Source organism: Mirounga angustirostris, unplaced genomic scaffold (genome assembly GCF_029215605.1).
Source record: "Mirounga angustirostris isolate CCGP_5_RB_7025 unplaced genomic scaffold, mMirAng1.0.hap1 SCAF_6, whole genome shotgun sequence".
Classification (NCBI taxonomy): Eukaryota; Metazoa; Chordata; class Mammalia; order Carnivora; family Phocidae; genus Mirounga; species Mirounga angustirostris.
In genome coordinates, this window is record NW_026991714.1 from 72,611,805 (window position 1) to 72,627,395 (window position 15,591).

A 15,591-nucleotide genomic window follows, 5' to 3' on the forward strand; every position below is an offset into this window, starting at 1 on the left:
GGGAAGATATGAAAATCCCCAGGTTTTCCTGTCCCCTTGTAGGACTATAGGGAATATTTGAGAAAGGTGAAAGATAGCCTGCAGAGAAGGAAAAATTCTTCCTCTACCCTTCAGGATCTTCCAGCTGGACTAAGAATTAAATTTACAGGAGACATGTTAACAGGAGGAAAAAAAGCAAAGTTTTATTACATGTGCACAGTAGCCCAATAATGAGACTGAGACCTAAAGAAATGAGCAAGGCAGGTAGTTTTTATGCTTTTTAGACAAAGGGACTACATTGGTGAAGAGTGGGTAGGATAAAGAGAACAGGGGTTGGGGAGCTTTGATTAGTAGGGAATCCCAAGCAGAATGCAGGCTGAGGTGGTAGAGTTGTAAAACATGTAGCAAGGTTTGTTTTTATAGTTTTCTGGGCTCTAAAGTCCCTCTTGCTGGTGATAAGGATATCTCTTTACTTCTTAATATGGGAGTATTTTTCATACGGGAGATTTGTTCCCTGCTTTCATGGGGAGAGAGGAGGGTCTGAGTGTCCTTGCCAGTTGTTTCTGAAGTAACTGCTCTTTAAAATAATCAATATGCCCAAGTGGTCCATCTTGGGGCGACCTGCCCTTGGCCCCTGCAACTTGCTATGGAACTGTATAAAGACATTAATGAACATGAAACATTATTTTGTGGATTTGTTGTATGAAAATGAACCTGATGAAAGCTCTTTTCCTGAAGCGTCCAAGTCCTAATCTCTGAGTGTTTACCATTCTGTGACAAATAAATATTTAAAATTTTTAGTACAGGGCTACATGCTTCTTCCTAATGCTTACTTTTTAATCACCTGGAGTTAATTTGTATTCTATTATTAAGAGAGCTGTAGGCTAGGTTGTAACTGCTTTAACTGGCTGGCTTAATTTGACACTCAGTTCATTTGCATTAAATATCACCCAACTCTAGAAAGATAGTTTATTTCCATTGGCTTCATGTCTGTTTTTTTGTTTTTTGCTTCTCTTCCTCATTTCCGTCCATGCCCCAGCTTCCCACTGGTCACACCTTCCCTTCCCAGAATCTTTTCACTAACGGTGCCTCCCATTATGGAATGGGTGGGTGAGCAATGACTTGGATGCTTGGTATTCGACCTCACAACAGACATCAATAACAACAGAAAGTGGTTTGTGCTAGGGGCGCCTGCGTGGCCCAGTCGGTTAAGCAGCCAACTCTTGGTTTTGGCTCAGGTCGTGGCCTTGGGGTCATGGGTGGGGCCCCAGTTGAGCTCCACAGTTAGCACGGACTCTGCTTGAGAATCTCTCTCTCCCTCTCCCCCTGCCTCCCCACCCCATGTGTGCTCTCTCTCAAATAAATAAATCTTAGAAAGAAAGGAAGGAAGGAAGGAAGGAAGGAAGGAAGGAAGGAAGGAAGGAAGGAAGGAAGGAAGGAAGGAAGGAAGGAAAGAAAAAGAAAGAAAGAAGGAAAGAAAGAAAGAAAGAAAGAAAGAAAGAAAGAAAGAAAGAAAGAAAGAAAGAGAAAGAAAGAAAGAAAGAAAGAAAGAAAGAAAGAAAGAAAGAAAGAAAAAGAAAGAAAGAAAGAAAGAAAGAAAGAAAGAAAGAAAGAAAAAGAAAGAAAGAAAGAAAGAAGAAAGAAAGAAAGAAAGAAAGAAAGAAGAAAGAAAGAAAGAAAGAGAAAGAAAGAAAGAAAAGAAAGAAAGAAAGAAAGAAAGAAAGAAAGAAAGAAAGAAAGAAAGAAAGAAAGGAAGAAGAAAGAAAGAAAGAGAGAAAGAAACAGAGAAAGAAAGAAACAGAGAGAGAGAGAAAGAAAGAAGGAAGGGAGGTAGGTAGGCTGGCTTGTGCTAAGTGCAAGAAGGGTCAGAGGCTGGATGGAAAATCTTCCCAAAAAGAGGATGAGTGACCCTGGAGACATGTTTTGAAGAATTAGATAGGATTTAGAAAGGCAAGCTCTCAGGGAAGGTGGGAGAGCCTGGTGTATTTCAAGGACAACGAGAGTGTTGAACCAACCGTACTATCATTTCCCAGTTTGTGCTGTCCCACGCTCTGAGAGCATGTGTATCCCCAGCATGGCATCAACTTTGGTCATACAAGGTTTGTCTTGACCAACGAAGAGAGAGTGTAGGTGCTATGTCCCAATTCCAGCCAGGAGCACAGGGAGATGTGCCTTGGTTCTCTTTTTTCTTTTCCTCCTTCCCGGAGTGGAGACAATCAGTCAGAGTAGAGCTGCATACATGAGAAATAAGCATCCACGGTGGCAGACCACTGAGTGTCAGAATTGTGTGAAAGCTGACTGATACAATAAATAAACTATCTTGACGAAAACATAGAGTTGGTATCAAAGGATGACTTGCTGGAGGTAAGTCCAGAAAGGTTAGAACAAGACCCTTGAGTGTCCTGAGAAAATATGATTTATCCTGTAACTGGTAGTAATGGCTTTGACTCTTGGTAGACTCAACAAAACTTTCAAGGAAGGCACAGACTGCCTAAGAAAAGGAAGTCCTCAATTCAACACTTATTCAGCAAATATTCACTGACCATGTGGGAAGAATAAGCATTCGAAAGTCCGCTACGAGCAATCATTTCTTGTGTTCTCAGGTTGCATCAAGGGTAGTAATAGGAGATGAGCAGGTAACTGCATCATTGTCATTAGAGCTAAATAAGGACAGAATGGCTGGGAGTCTCGGTGGGAGGGCAGCTGTTGTGACTTGGGGGGCCAGGGAAGGCATCCCAGAGCCCTTCAAGACAGTTTAATTGAGGTTTCCTCCGTGGTAGAGTGGGAGGGATTTAAAAACACTAAAAAAGACATAGGTTTGGAAGAAAATATGGGCCACTGTCAAATCTTTTATGTGGGGGATACTATTTACTGATTTCTCTGGGTAGAATTTATCTTTTCAGATTTGGAAGGATAGGCTGCAGTAACGACAAGTAAGAAAATGTTTAGTGTGAAATAACTCTCATGCCCCGATCAACTCTCACTATAATGATTTTAAAGCCTCACAACTTTTGATCAAGTTATGATCACTCACCCATTGACATACGTATTTGCTTCCCAATCCATGGTGAAATTACTTTAAAATGCACCTGAAAGTTATCATCTTTTCTCTTCTACTATTCCCTTGGAATGTATTTTTTGATTTTTCAAAAATGCAACCAATCTTTCTCAGGCCAAACATAGCAAACACTTCTCAATGTGGCAGTATCCATAAAATCATCACATACGCTTTTTCATAGAAATTCCTCCTCTGTCATGTGACAATACCACCTTAATTAATGCATGAAAGCCCTTATATGTTCATCATTGTTGTTTACATTAACTAAACTGCTCTCTCCTTTCTGCTATTTATCATCTGATCATGTAAGTTTCCCTTATATTTGTATTTATTGCACTAAAAACACTGTGTGGACAGGCTTGATGATATTTCACATCTGAATTCTTTACTTACTACAGACAACAAATTCTCAGAAAAAAATGTTGAGAACAACAATGTTAATAGAACCTAATAGACTCACTATAGCAAATTGAAAATGATCCCTAGGAAAATGAAATGTATAAATAAGCCAAATAAAAATAGGCTGATTTGTCTTACCCAAAAATATTCTTTAAGAACTTTAGGACAGGGGCACCTGGGTGGTGCAGTCAGTTAAGCATCCCACTCAGTTTCAGTTCAGGTATGTTCTTGGGGTCATGGAATAGAGCCTGTGGGGCTCCGCACTATCTGGAGTCTGCTTGAGATTCTCTCTCCCTCTCCCTCTGCCCCTCCCCCCCTACATATGCTCTCTTTCTATAATAAATAAATAAGTCTAAAAAAAAAAGTTTAGGACAGAATGGAGCTTTTTTTTTTTTAAATATGGTTCCTAAGTAGACATTGAAAAACATGTAACAATCAACATATTATTTTTAACTGATTGCTTAATGTGTCCCAAGCATGCTGCAAGTATGTTCCATTCTCGTGAGAGGCAGTGAGATAAATGGTTGTCATCATCGTCATCATTTCACAGATGAAGGATGGAAGCCAAGAGTAACTGACTCACCCAAGGCCAGGGAGTGGGTTTGGGAAAGGTTTGGCTTCTAACCTAGAGCTGAAGCCTGTAAGAAGAAATCACAAGTTTACACATGGGTTTTCTAGACTTTAAGACATTAAGTATTTGAGAGTTCCAATATTTGATTAAAAAAATATTCACTCTGGTTATGTTTTGGGGTGATTTGAGCTCACGTACCCTTGCTACCTGCTAGGCAGTTGGTCTCTTCGTCATGGCTCAGTAATGAATATAAGGCATCTGTGTGGAAAGAGGAAAAATTTGCCAGCATCTTGACTCACTCCCTTTTCTCTCTTTTTACCCTGGAAATCACAGCCCTTGATATAGCTCAGCTTTTTGAAAGAAATAAAGACAACTATTTTATATCTTTTTGAAGTTGTTAGACAATTTACAAAAATGTATTTCCATTAGGAATATCATTAAGGGTGCCTTGGCCCACTGTTCCTTCTGACCTCCCTGCCCAACAACTTCTGTGTTTCCCACCTGTAGGTGAGAAAGAAGCACACAGCCTCTCAATTGCTGGAAAGGACAAGCAAAAAGTAGAACTAGGCTCCCTCCAGGCTTCACATCAGGCTAATTAGGTGTTACCTGGGAGTTCACACCTTTCTAATAGCTGTGTTTTCTTTCTGTCCTCAAAGCTCTTCATAGGTACTTGATTTTTTGTGAGAATAAACAGAAATTATTTCATATCTAAACATTCATCTGAATGGGTAGGATTATAAAACATACTTCACATCAAGATTAGTCACTGAAGATATGCACAAGTAGTCTCCCCAGAGACTTCTTGATGGAAGAGGTTATAGATCTCAGACTGTCCTTTGAGGCTTTGTCCCAGTATTTTCCGACCATGTTAAGAGGCATGCTTTTAGGTCTCCACAGAGTTGGTAGCCCCCAGTGTAAGTAAGTACCCCCGCAATGGGCTTCTACTTCTATTGATGTGACAGAATACCTAGTAGGCCACTCTAAAAGGATAATGAGGAAAAGCAAAGATGAATATAATGTATGAGAAATACATTTCCCAGCTCCCATTTCAAGTGGTATGCTATAAAATAGTGCTTAACAAATATTCAATAAATTCTGTTTCAATAAATGCCCTTATATATCATCTGATTTCTTTCTTAAGGAAGTTTTTGGTTACTATACTCTAACTTTGATTTTAATGATTAAAGATTTTCCAGAAGCTTTTCTATCAGATATTCAAAGTTTTGTCCAGTGAGGTCTTTATTCGACCTCGGATTATCAGCCAATTTCCCAAACAATAGGCATTCACAAAGTAACCACAAAGCAGACCCCATGGTAAGGTGTATATTACAAAATGTGTTAACCGTGGACAGACGATTATAAAGTTGCAGCTATTACTGTTTATCGCTTTGATGTAGTACAAGAGAAGAAGAGATGTGTGATTTTCTTATTAATAATTTTAATTAACTTTTAATTGATTTCAGGGAAGATAAATGGTTTCATTATAGCATCACACACCGAGCTCCTTGGCTAGATATTAAACATCAGTGCAAACTTCCTGACAGTATTGCTGATGATAAGGGGTTTCGTGTTTGGTTGTCTTGTCCAACAACTACATACTCATCTATAATAGTAAAGAAATGAAACTACCTCGCTTAGCCAGCCCATGTCACTTAACGTACATGACCTTATTTATGCTCCTGAATTAATTAGGAGATGGAAAAGGAAGGAAATAGCATTTTGCAAACATTCTAGTTCCTCTGTCTCTATTAGATGGGAGTCTCAGTTACCTTAACATTTTAGAGGATTTTCCTACAGAATATTACGGTCTTTTGTTTCATGAGCATCAAAAGCACATCCTTTCATGGAAGCTAGGCATTCAGTAAACTAAGTTGTGGTGAATTGGGTCAAAATGTGTGGGGCGAGGAGGGCTGAGGGGCACACTTGTTACTATATTGAACATATTATACACATTCTATAATTCAGCTGACATTGAGCTATGAAGCCCCATTATGCAGATGAACCCTCTAATATTCATTTTATACAATCCACCTCTTGAATATGTATTTGGATATTTTCTTTCCACAGATCATCCCACTATAAGATAGAGATTGCTGTATTTTTGAAAAATCCAATACACAGAGAATAATGAGATAAGTTCCTTCCAAAAGGGCTCATGGTTGTGGAAAAAGGGTGTAAACTAACTTGATACAAAGAGGCATTTGTCAAGTATAGAATTCTTATTTATGACATGATCTCCAAATGCTGGAACTTTCTCTAGAAGAGGCAGAAGTGGGGCCGGGATTGGAGGAATGGACGGATGATTGGGATTTCAGAGGTGAAAAAGGAATCGTTGTGGCAAGCCTTGAAGAAAATGTCATAAAGTAGATGCTGAGTCCTAGGGAAATGTGGAGAATTGATTTGACTTGAGCAGAGAGCTTGTACAGGAGAGTGGATAGTAAGGGAGTGCCGAAAATGCGGGTGGGAAGAGATCAGGCATAGGAGTCTCGGCTTCTTTCTATAGTTTGCTCAACATGTTGAAAGGAGGCGATCTTTCTACTGCTTGGGATTTCTAAATCTGGTGCATAACGTACCCCCCTTGAGTACTTCATCTCATTCCTAAAATAGTAATGGCACTTCAGGAATTATGAAGTAATAAAACATTTTACATTTTCTTTAATCTCAGTTTCCCAAATTTGTTTCTTTGAACCCAGACTTTCCCCTTCTCTCTTTACCTCCTCTCACTTTTGTCCCTGAAAGAACGTACTCACATCCTAAAGGACATTAACTAACATTCCATGAAATGTAGCATAAGGAAAACTCACACCCAGAGTTACTTTATCAAAGCCATGGCTAAAACCCAGTATTTCTTCCTCTCCCCATGGCCTTTTCTATCAATTTCAGCCATTTGAAAAAATCTTCTCACTGTCCTGCTGAAAGCATATATATTTTTTTTCATGTTCTCTCTCCCATTTACTATTTCACTGTAGACCATTTTAAGAATCCCAACATAGCTGAGAGTATGCACCATTACAATCGTCATTTTCAATGTGTCCTGGAGAACAAAGAGTACAAAGTGGAAATATTATATGAACAATATCATGGACAGATTATTAAAAGGAGGCCTTATTCTTGGCATTGCTCAGTGAACTATAGCAGGATTTAACAAACTGTATGCCCCTCAAGATATTAGTAACTATTCTGCTAAACAAACAGCAGTGGAAAAGGGTCTGTGATGAAATCCCTTTGGAAACTGCTATAAACACCTGGGGGGTTTGAAGATAATAATAACGAACATCCTGTAGCTTGCCCAGGTTGCTTGCCTCTGGCAGATGGGTGACACTGATTTTGGCGGGTAAGAAGCTTAGTGGGAGGGCCGAGGGGTTGGATAATGCTGCAGCCTACAGCTAAGCTCACCCACATAGCTCTTCTTCTACGGGTGAGGCTAGAATTGTAGGCATCCATAGTGGAAGAGCTTTTACAGCTCAACAAGCAAACCACCAGATGTCTTAGAGGACACATTTACCCAATTCTTCCTACCAAATTTAGCACTCCCAAGAGGGAGACAGAATAGAGACACAGCAGTTGTCTTGCTAAAATGTCTTTCCTCTTAGCAAGATGAAACATGGGGGAAGAAGTTCCCATTCAACAATCCTAAATAAAGAACACCTTTTTTTTTTTTTTAAAGATTTTATTTATTTATTTGACAGAGAGAGACAGTGAGAGAGGGAACACAAGCTGGCAGAGTAGGAGAGGGAGAAGCAGGCTCCCTTTTGAACAGAGAGCCTGATGCAGGGCTCGATCCCAGGACCCTGGGATCATGACCTGAGCCGAAGGCAGACGCTTAACGACTGAGCCACCCAGGTGCCCCAAGAACACCTTTTAATAAAGCACTTCTCTGAGCTAATGTGCACTGGGAAGTTCCCAAGGGAAAATATGCTTAATGCGGCAGTTTGGGGAATGCAGGTGGTTCATTCTGAAATGGAAGTTTGTTCTTATCTCTCAGTCTCTTGTCAGAGGAAGTGTCCTCACAGTCCTCTAGACCAGCACTTTGTAAGTATGGGTTGTTACAATCAAATGTGAAGTGTCGTACAAGTCACTGGTTACCAATGTAGGTACTACATTTGCATTGTTCCAATATTAATTATTAGGTTAAATCTATAGTAGTGTCTGTTTACTTAAATTTGCATATATTTTATTCAATGGAACAGAGAAAATGGCATTGCAACTATAGAAAATCCTTCTGTAGTCTATCTTATTCATGTAGTAATTGATTATCTGTGCCATGTTTGTGAATTTCATCTCTGACATGTGTGATGGTAGGCAAAGAGATTCAAACTGCTCTCTACTCCACATATTTTTTTTAAAGATTTCATTTATTTGACAGAGAGAGACAGCGAGAGAGGGAACACAAGCAGGGGGGAGTGGGTGAGGGAGAAGGAGGCTTCCTACTGAGCAGGGAGCCGGATGCAGGGCTCGATCCCAGGATTATGGGATCATGACCTGAGCCGAAGGCAGACGCTTAACGACTGAGCCACCCAGGCACCCCTACTCCACATATTTTATTTTATGGTTGAGATATCTGAGACCTAGAGAGAAAAAGTGACATACAAAAGTTAACATCAAAAAATAGTATGCTGGGAACACTGAGACCAATCAGCACTAGCACAATGTAGCAATCTCTTTTTATAGAACAGTCATTTGCCACCTTAACGTGCATAATCCCTCCTTGTCATTCTACAAAATGCTAAAAGTATAAAGATATTTACTTCTTGTGATATGCTTGTTTAGGTTGTGATAAAATATCACTATGTTCTTCTAAAAATGATATTTTTCAGCATAGAATCAATAGTTTCACCAAGGTGATCAAAGTATTAGACACAATTCCAATAATTCCGCAGTTTTTGTTTTCAGATTCCTAACCAAAATCACAGAGGATAATAAAGTAAGAGCCAAAGTAAAACCAAACAATAGATATACAATGAATAAAATAAATTTAAGAATTCTAACAGCTACTACATAGTAGTACTAATACATTTATATAACTTAATATATATAATTCATTTATGAGTTTAAATATTTATTGCATGCCTACTATGCACCAGGCACTATACTAGGCATTGAGCATTCAGTGAAAACAGAAAAGCCCAGACCATACTCTTATGGCCTACCTTATTGTACAAAAAGAGACCAGCTCATAAACAAATAAGCTCACTGATAAATACATAATTAGAAATTATCAAAAGTGGCAGAAATGACAGGTGTATGGAGCTTTTGGCATATGTACAACAGGAGAGTCTAATCTCCATTTCAGGAATCAGAGAAGACTGCTTTGAGGAAATGATGTTTAACTTGACGCTTGGAAGATGCATGAGTGGGAGACTGGTGAGTGATAGCAGGAACCCTGTGGGCAGAGGGCTTGGGAGAAGTTTGGAGGTTAGAGAGAACACAGTGAAAGCAGCATTTCCTGTGGAACCTCTTAGCTGTGTTAAAGGTTTGACTATTGCCCAAGGCAATGGGACTCGCTGAAGGAGGTTATGCGAGGACTGACGTCATTATTTTCTCTTTTATAAAAGGTCTTTCTGAAGGGATATAACTGAAAGAAAAGAATTAGCAAGTAATTTAGTGATCTAAGCTGTATTTGGTGTGGCTTAGACCAAGGTGGTTAGGAGTGAGATATTATATACGGGGGGAAGGAACATACTATGGATAGATAGGGATTATTCTGTAAATGACATTAGGTCTTGGACCTTGGTACTTAATATACTATGTATCTCACAGCCTGGAGCTGAGCCTCATACATAGTATTAAATAAGCTTTTCTCAAATTATTGGGTGAATGAATAATTGAGAAGATAAAAGAGGCAGAGCTCAGAAATATCTACTTTACTTTTTATATAACCTATTATGTTGGTAGAAGGACCATTTACTGAAAGGAGAAGGTTGGAGGTAAACAAGATTTGGACACAGGAGTAATCAAGAGTTCAATCACGGGCATGTTAAGCTTCTGATTCTATGAGACAGAATAATGGTGCCCAAATATGCCCCCACCTATGAATATGTTATCTTACATAGCAGAAGGAGCTTTGAGGATGTGATTAAGGTTAAGGAGCTCACCCCAGGGAAGATTGTTCTAGATTGTCCAAGTGGGGCACAATGCAATCATATAAGCCCTTAAAACTGGAAGAGGATGAGTCAGAGGGATAAGATGGAAGAAAAAAGAGGAGAGGGTCAAAAGTGTGAGAGCGACTTGACCCACTATTGCTGGCTCTAAATATGGAGGAGATGGCTATGAGCCAAGGACTGTGGGTGGCCTCTAGAAGCTGGGAATGGTCCTCATATGACAACCGAAAAGGAGGTGGGGATCTCAATCCTACAACTCAAGCAATTGAATTCTGTCAACAACTCCAATAAGCAAGGAACTCCAATAAGGGAGCTTCCCCTACAGCCTCCAGAAAGAAACATAGCCCTGCCTGTATCTTGACTGTAGCCTGGTGAGACCCAAGTTGAACTTCTGTGGAACTATAAAATAATAAACTTGTATTTTTTAAACTGCTAAATTTGTGGCCATTTGTTATGGCAGGAATAGAAAACTAACAGAGATATATATGAGGCATTCTTGTGGAGATATCGGCTAAAGAGCTAGAGGTGTATAAAATAATACCTACACAACACCCCCCCACACACATACACACACATGTATGCATACACACATAGCCACATTAGTCAAATTGAATCATTATATATTACGCCTTCCATTATATGGATGAATAAAAACATAATTTGAACAAGACTCATTTAAATTGCTGGTTATGTAAATGATTTGATTTTGTGATCATAAGGATTCCCACAGACAGAAAAAGTCACTGAAAATTCCACAAATGTTGCTGTTAAAAAATAAGACCTATTTATATTATATTACTGGAGTACATTTTTCTATTATGCAATAATTTCAGACAAAAAATAAGGGTTTTTCTTTTTTTTCCCCTGAGGGAGTTAGTGTTGTCATTTGTTTTTTCCTCTAACTGACAAGCTTGACTAATTTGTCAGTAATTTGTATGGAAAATTCTAGGCGCAATGTAAAGGTAAAGCATGTATGTCTATGGAAACTCATCAACTCGTTCACAGTGTTTCTTTCTCTTTGGGCATTCCTGCAGTGCCTTCTCCATCTGTTCTCAGGTTTAAACCTCAAGCATTTGTGTTTTGATGAGTCAAAGAGGCAAATCTCACTGGAACGTCTGGCATTATGACGTAGAGAAGGAGCACGGTTGTAAACATGACCGCTCACATCTTGGACATTACCATTTCAAACAAGACATAAGCATTCAGCGGTGTCCCCAATATGCTTTGCCAGAGTTTGTAAAATTGGATATGCATCTGCATTTGTACTATTAAAATCCATCCTATTGCTGTCCAGGTTTTGTGGATATTAAGTGATTTTATTGTGTCCACAACTAATAATGCAGTCAAGTGTCTTCCTTCTTTACTTAGCAACAGTTTAGGGCAGAATTATATAACATTTCATGGCTTCTAATATTTACTCCAGTTTCTTTGAAAAACAGTAACATTATTGAACACAAAATGCACGATAGTTGATCGAGTCATCATTTATATCACAATTGAGTTTGGATAAGATTAATTCTCAGAAGACTCTGCTGGAAGAATATTCACTCAAAATTTACACATTTTATTTGATGCAAAGTGATTTTTATGTGACTTAAAATTTTTAGTTAATATGTTAGTATAATATCAGTAATTCTCAATTATCATTTAGAGATTGTATTCTAGTATTAAAGAAGAGCCCTTTGCAGGCGCTTCCCAGTTACAATACTTTGACTCTCATTTGCCTTTAGGAGAAGATCTAGGTTAAATCTCAGTTACATGCATTTATTTATTTCAACATTCATTAATTCCACAAATATTTATTAAGTAGTTTTATATATACCCAGAACTGGGGCACTGTATATTTATTTTTTTATGTAACTCTCAGCAAAAGCTTTAAATTCCGTAAGACACTGTTCTCTCATTTGCAAAATAGGAACAATTACATTTATTTGTAAGAACATGGTGAGGATTGGGTGCCTGGGTGGCTCAGTTGGTTAAGCATCTGCCTTCAGCTCAGATCATGATGCTGGGGTCCTGGGATCGAGTCCCATATTGGGCTCCCTGCTCAGTGGAGAGCCTGCTTCTCCCTCTCTCTCTGCCCCTCCCTTGCTTGTGCACTCTCTCTCTCCCTCTCTTGCTCTCTCTCAGATAAATAAAAATAAAATCTTTAAAAAAAAAGAACATGCTGAGGATTAAATGAGATATATAGTGCTTGAAAAAATATATAGGAAAATAAATATACAAAGTGCTTGAACAAAAAATACTATAGCATCTTGAGTTGTCATCTAGTACATTATGTTAAATTAATTAAAAACTAAATGTGTTTTCCTGACTTAGAATTCCAAATCATTAAAGAAATGATAGTACAGGGAGAATCCAGTATTTTTGTAATGTGAGTTTTCTGTCATAATATTGTTATTGTTAATGATATTATCAATGTATGTCACGATCATTCTGAATGAAGAATAATTCAACTTCAGTGTATTTCTTTTCAAGTTCTAGACTTTTGCATTACATTGTCATTATCTTTTTTCATTTTCTCCTGAGAGAAAAAAATTTCTTTTAAAAATATGCCATGATTTGTCAACTATCCCCTTCTAGCAGAGCACCATAGCAAAATGTAATGTGCAAAAAGCATGACAAAACATACTATGTGAATTCCTCTGTTTTTCATTTCTATTCAGGCAACAGACCCTGATGCTGGAATAAATGGCCAAGTGCATTATAGTTTGGGCAACTTCAATAATCTCTTCCGCATCACATCCAATGGGAGCATTTACACAGCTGTGAAGCTTAACAGAGAGGTCAGGGACTACTACGAGCTTGTTGTTGTGGCCATGGACGGAGCAGTGCATCCCCGTCACTCAGTGCTCACACTGGCCATCAAAGTTTTGGATATCGACGATAACAGTCCTGTGTTCACCAATTCAACGTATACTGTGGTCGTGGAGGAGAACCTGCCGGCTGGGACCACCTTCCTCCAGATAGAGGTGTGTGGGGAAAGCAGACAATTCCTGGATCCCACATTAGAAGATCTGCTGTAAGGTTGCAAATTTAGCAAATAAAAAGACAGCACACCCAGTTAAATTCTAATTTCAGATAAACAAGGAGTAAAGATTTAATAGAAGTATCGTTCCGATATTGCATATTGTGTTTTATGTAACAACCATACTTTAGGGTATACCAACAGTTAAGAGGAGAAAAAGTACCTTTCCAAGAAATCAAATAACACATCTTAATAATTCTTTTTTAATTTACAAAATCAATGCTATATATTTATTGTAAAAATTGACAATACAATAGTCTATAAAGAAAAATGTAATAATTCCCCACTTTGTACCTCTAGAATACTCAGTGTTAAATTTGTAAGTGTATTCTATGACATTTATCTTTGTGCTCACACAATATGAAATAAAATATTTTCATATTTACATATAAGTAAATATGTACATAGGCAGGTGTGTGCATATATACCTATGTATGCATGTATTCAAATGAATATTTCCATATTTATCTATATGTAAATATGCATTATGTGGGTGTGTGCATATATAACTACATATGTATATATTCAAGTAAACACTTCCATATTTACATATATGTAAATGTGCATTTCCAGGTATGTGCATATATACTTATGTTTGTGTGTGTGTACATATATATGTGTATATATATGCATATGCACATACACACACAGGTAGAGATTTTCCCTATATTTTACAGAAAGAAGATATTGCTGAACCCATTATTTTTTCACTTTCAATGAACTGACATCCTCCCAGAGATATGACTCTCCTTTTAAACAGTGTCCCCACATCCAAGCCCTTTTTTCAGTCCTTGGCTACAATAGTACCAGAAACCCTGGACATTCTGATTCAGTAGGTTAGGTTGGCTCAGAAATCTGCATTCTAATAAACCACCCCTTTCAATTCTGACACAGACATCTATGAAGTATAATTTTTGGGGGAAAAAAAAAAAAAGATTCTAGTCCTTCTTTGACCTGCCATCCACAACTTGAACTCTGTTAGCATGGATATCAAGAACTTGTATTTTTTTCATAATTCAACTCAAAAAATATTTAGGCAAAAACATTAATAAATCTAAAAAAGGCCATGCCAACCAGGGAAAGGTCCATATTTCTCCATTTATTCTTCTCTTCATCTTTTCATTTATTCATCTATTTATTAAACACACATATTTCCAGGGTTTATCGTATGTCAACTCCTCTGCTAGACTTTGGGGATTCCAATGTGGACCAGACAGATTTCCTGCCTTCCTGGGGTTCTCAGTCTGCTGTGGCAAACAGACAAGTAAATCTGTAATTGCAACAGAGGTCCTAAGAGCGGGGCCTCAGAGATGACAGGTGGAACTCTTAACCTAATCTTGAGAGTTTAGAAATCTGGTCTTGAGATTTAGATAGTTGCTTTCTACATTGTGAACTGAGGAGCAAGGAAGAGTTATTCTAGCAAAGAGGAAGAAATGCTATTCAAGGCATTGGAATGAACCTGCTCAAAATCCTGGAGGAGAGGAGACAGGGAAGAGCTACAGGGCTAGAAATTGTATGGATCCTTCTCACCACGTTCAGGAGAGTGGGGTTAACCCAAAATGGAATGGAAAACAAGAAGGATTTTAGATAGGAAAATTATGTCATAAAATCTGTGTTTTCCCAATATCTTCTGGTTGTGATGTTGGTAACTGACTGCAGGGAGCCAAGACAAAAGTTCACGTAGCAGGTGCATAGGTTCCTGTGTGCACATCCTAACACAGCTCATCTCCCCATCCCCCCACCCCCACCCCGTTCCATTTCCTGCACCAGAGCTGCCTTGGCCAGTCTGTCCTCCTCATCCTGTGAGACCAGCAGCTAGAACATGTCACCCCCAATTCTGAACACCTCTCAGCTGCCATGTCTCTGTTTTCTTTCTATTGTGATATTTGTGTCTTTTTGTTTATTTGTTTTTTTTGAGACATTAACCTGGAGGGCAGGATTTGTGTCTTGGTTCATCTTGTGCTTCTCATGCATAATAACTACTCAATAAAGATTAATTAAATGAAGGGAGTATAATAGACTGATCTCTAGAAATGTATCATAGGATCCCTGTAAGGAGAAATTATTACTTAAATTTCCTTAGTTTCCTTATACTCCTTTAATAATCTAACATGTTTATGAAAAACACTCAGTAAAACTTTATTTTTATTTAAAACATTATTTTTCAGGGGCGCCTGGGTGGCGCAGATGGTTAAGCGTCTGCCTTCGGCTCAGGTCATGATCCCAGCGTCCTGGGATCGAGCCCCGCATCGGGCTTCCTGCTCAGCGGGGAGCCTTCTTCTCCCTCTCCCTCTGCCTCTCTCCCTGCTCATGCTCTCTCTCTCTCTCTCTCTGTATCTCTGTGTCTCAAATGAATAAAAAAAATAAATAAATAAATAAATAATAAAAAAAAATAAAACATTATTTTTCAATGTTATGCAATTAGCAGGAAATAATACACAATAATTTATGACAA

At 38.4% G+C, this 15,591-nt stretch overlaps 1 protein-coding gene across 8 annotated transcripts in view; it reads left to right on the forward strand.

Moving 5' to 3' along the window:
• The window catches only part of PCDH15 (protocadherin related 15), a 794,976-nt gene that overhangs the window by 586,070 nt on the left and 193,315 nt on the right, over positions 1–15,591 (forward strand). For all 8 annotated transcript variants that reach the window (XM_045877695.2, XM_045877694.2, XM_045877690.2 and 5 more), the window contains one exon: positions 12,775–13,080. In XM_045877695.2, coding sequence (XP_045733651.1) covers positions 12,775–13,080 — 306 coding nt within the window. The remainder of the gene's footprint in view (positions 1–12,774; positions 13,081–15,591) is intronic.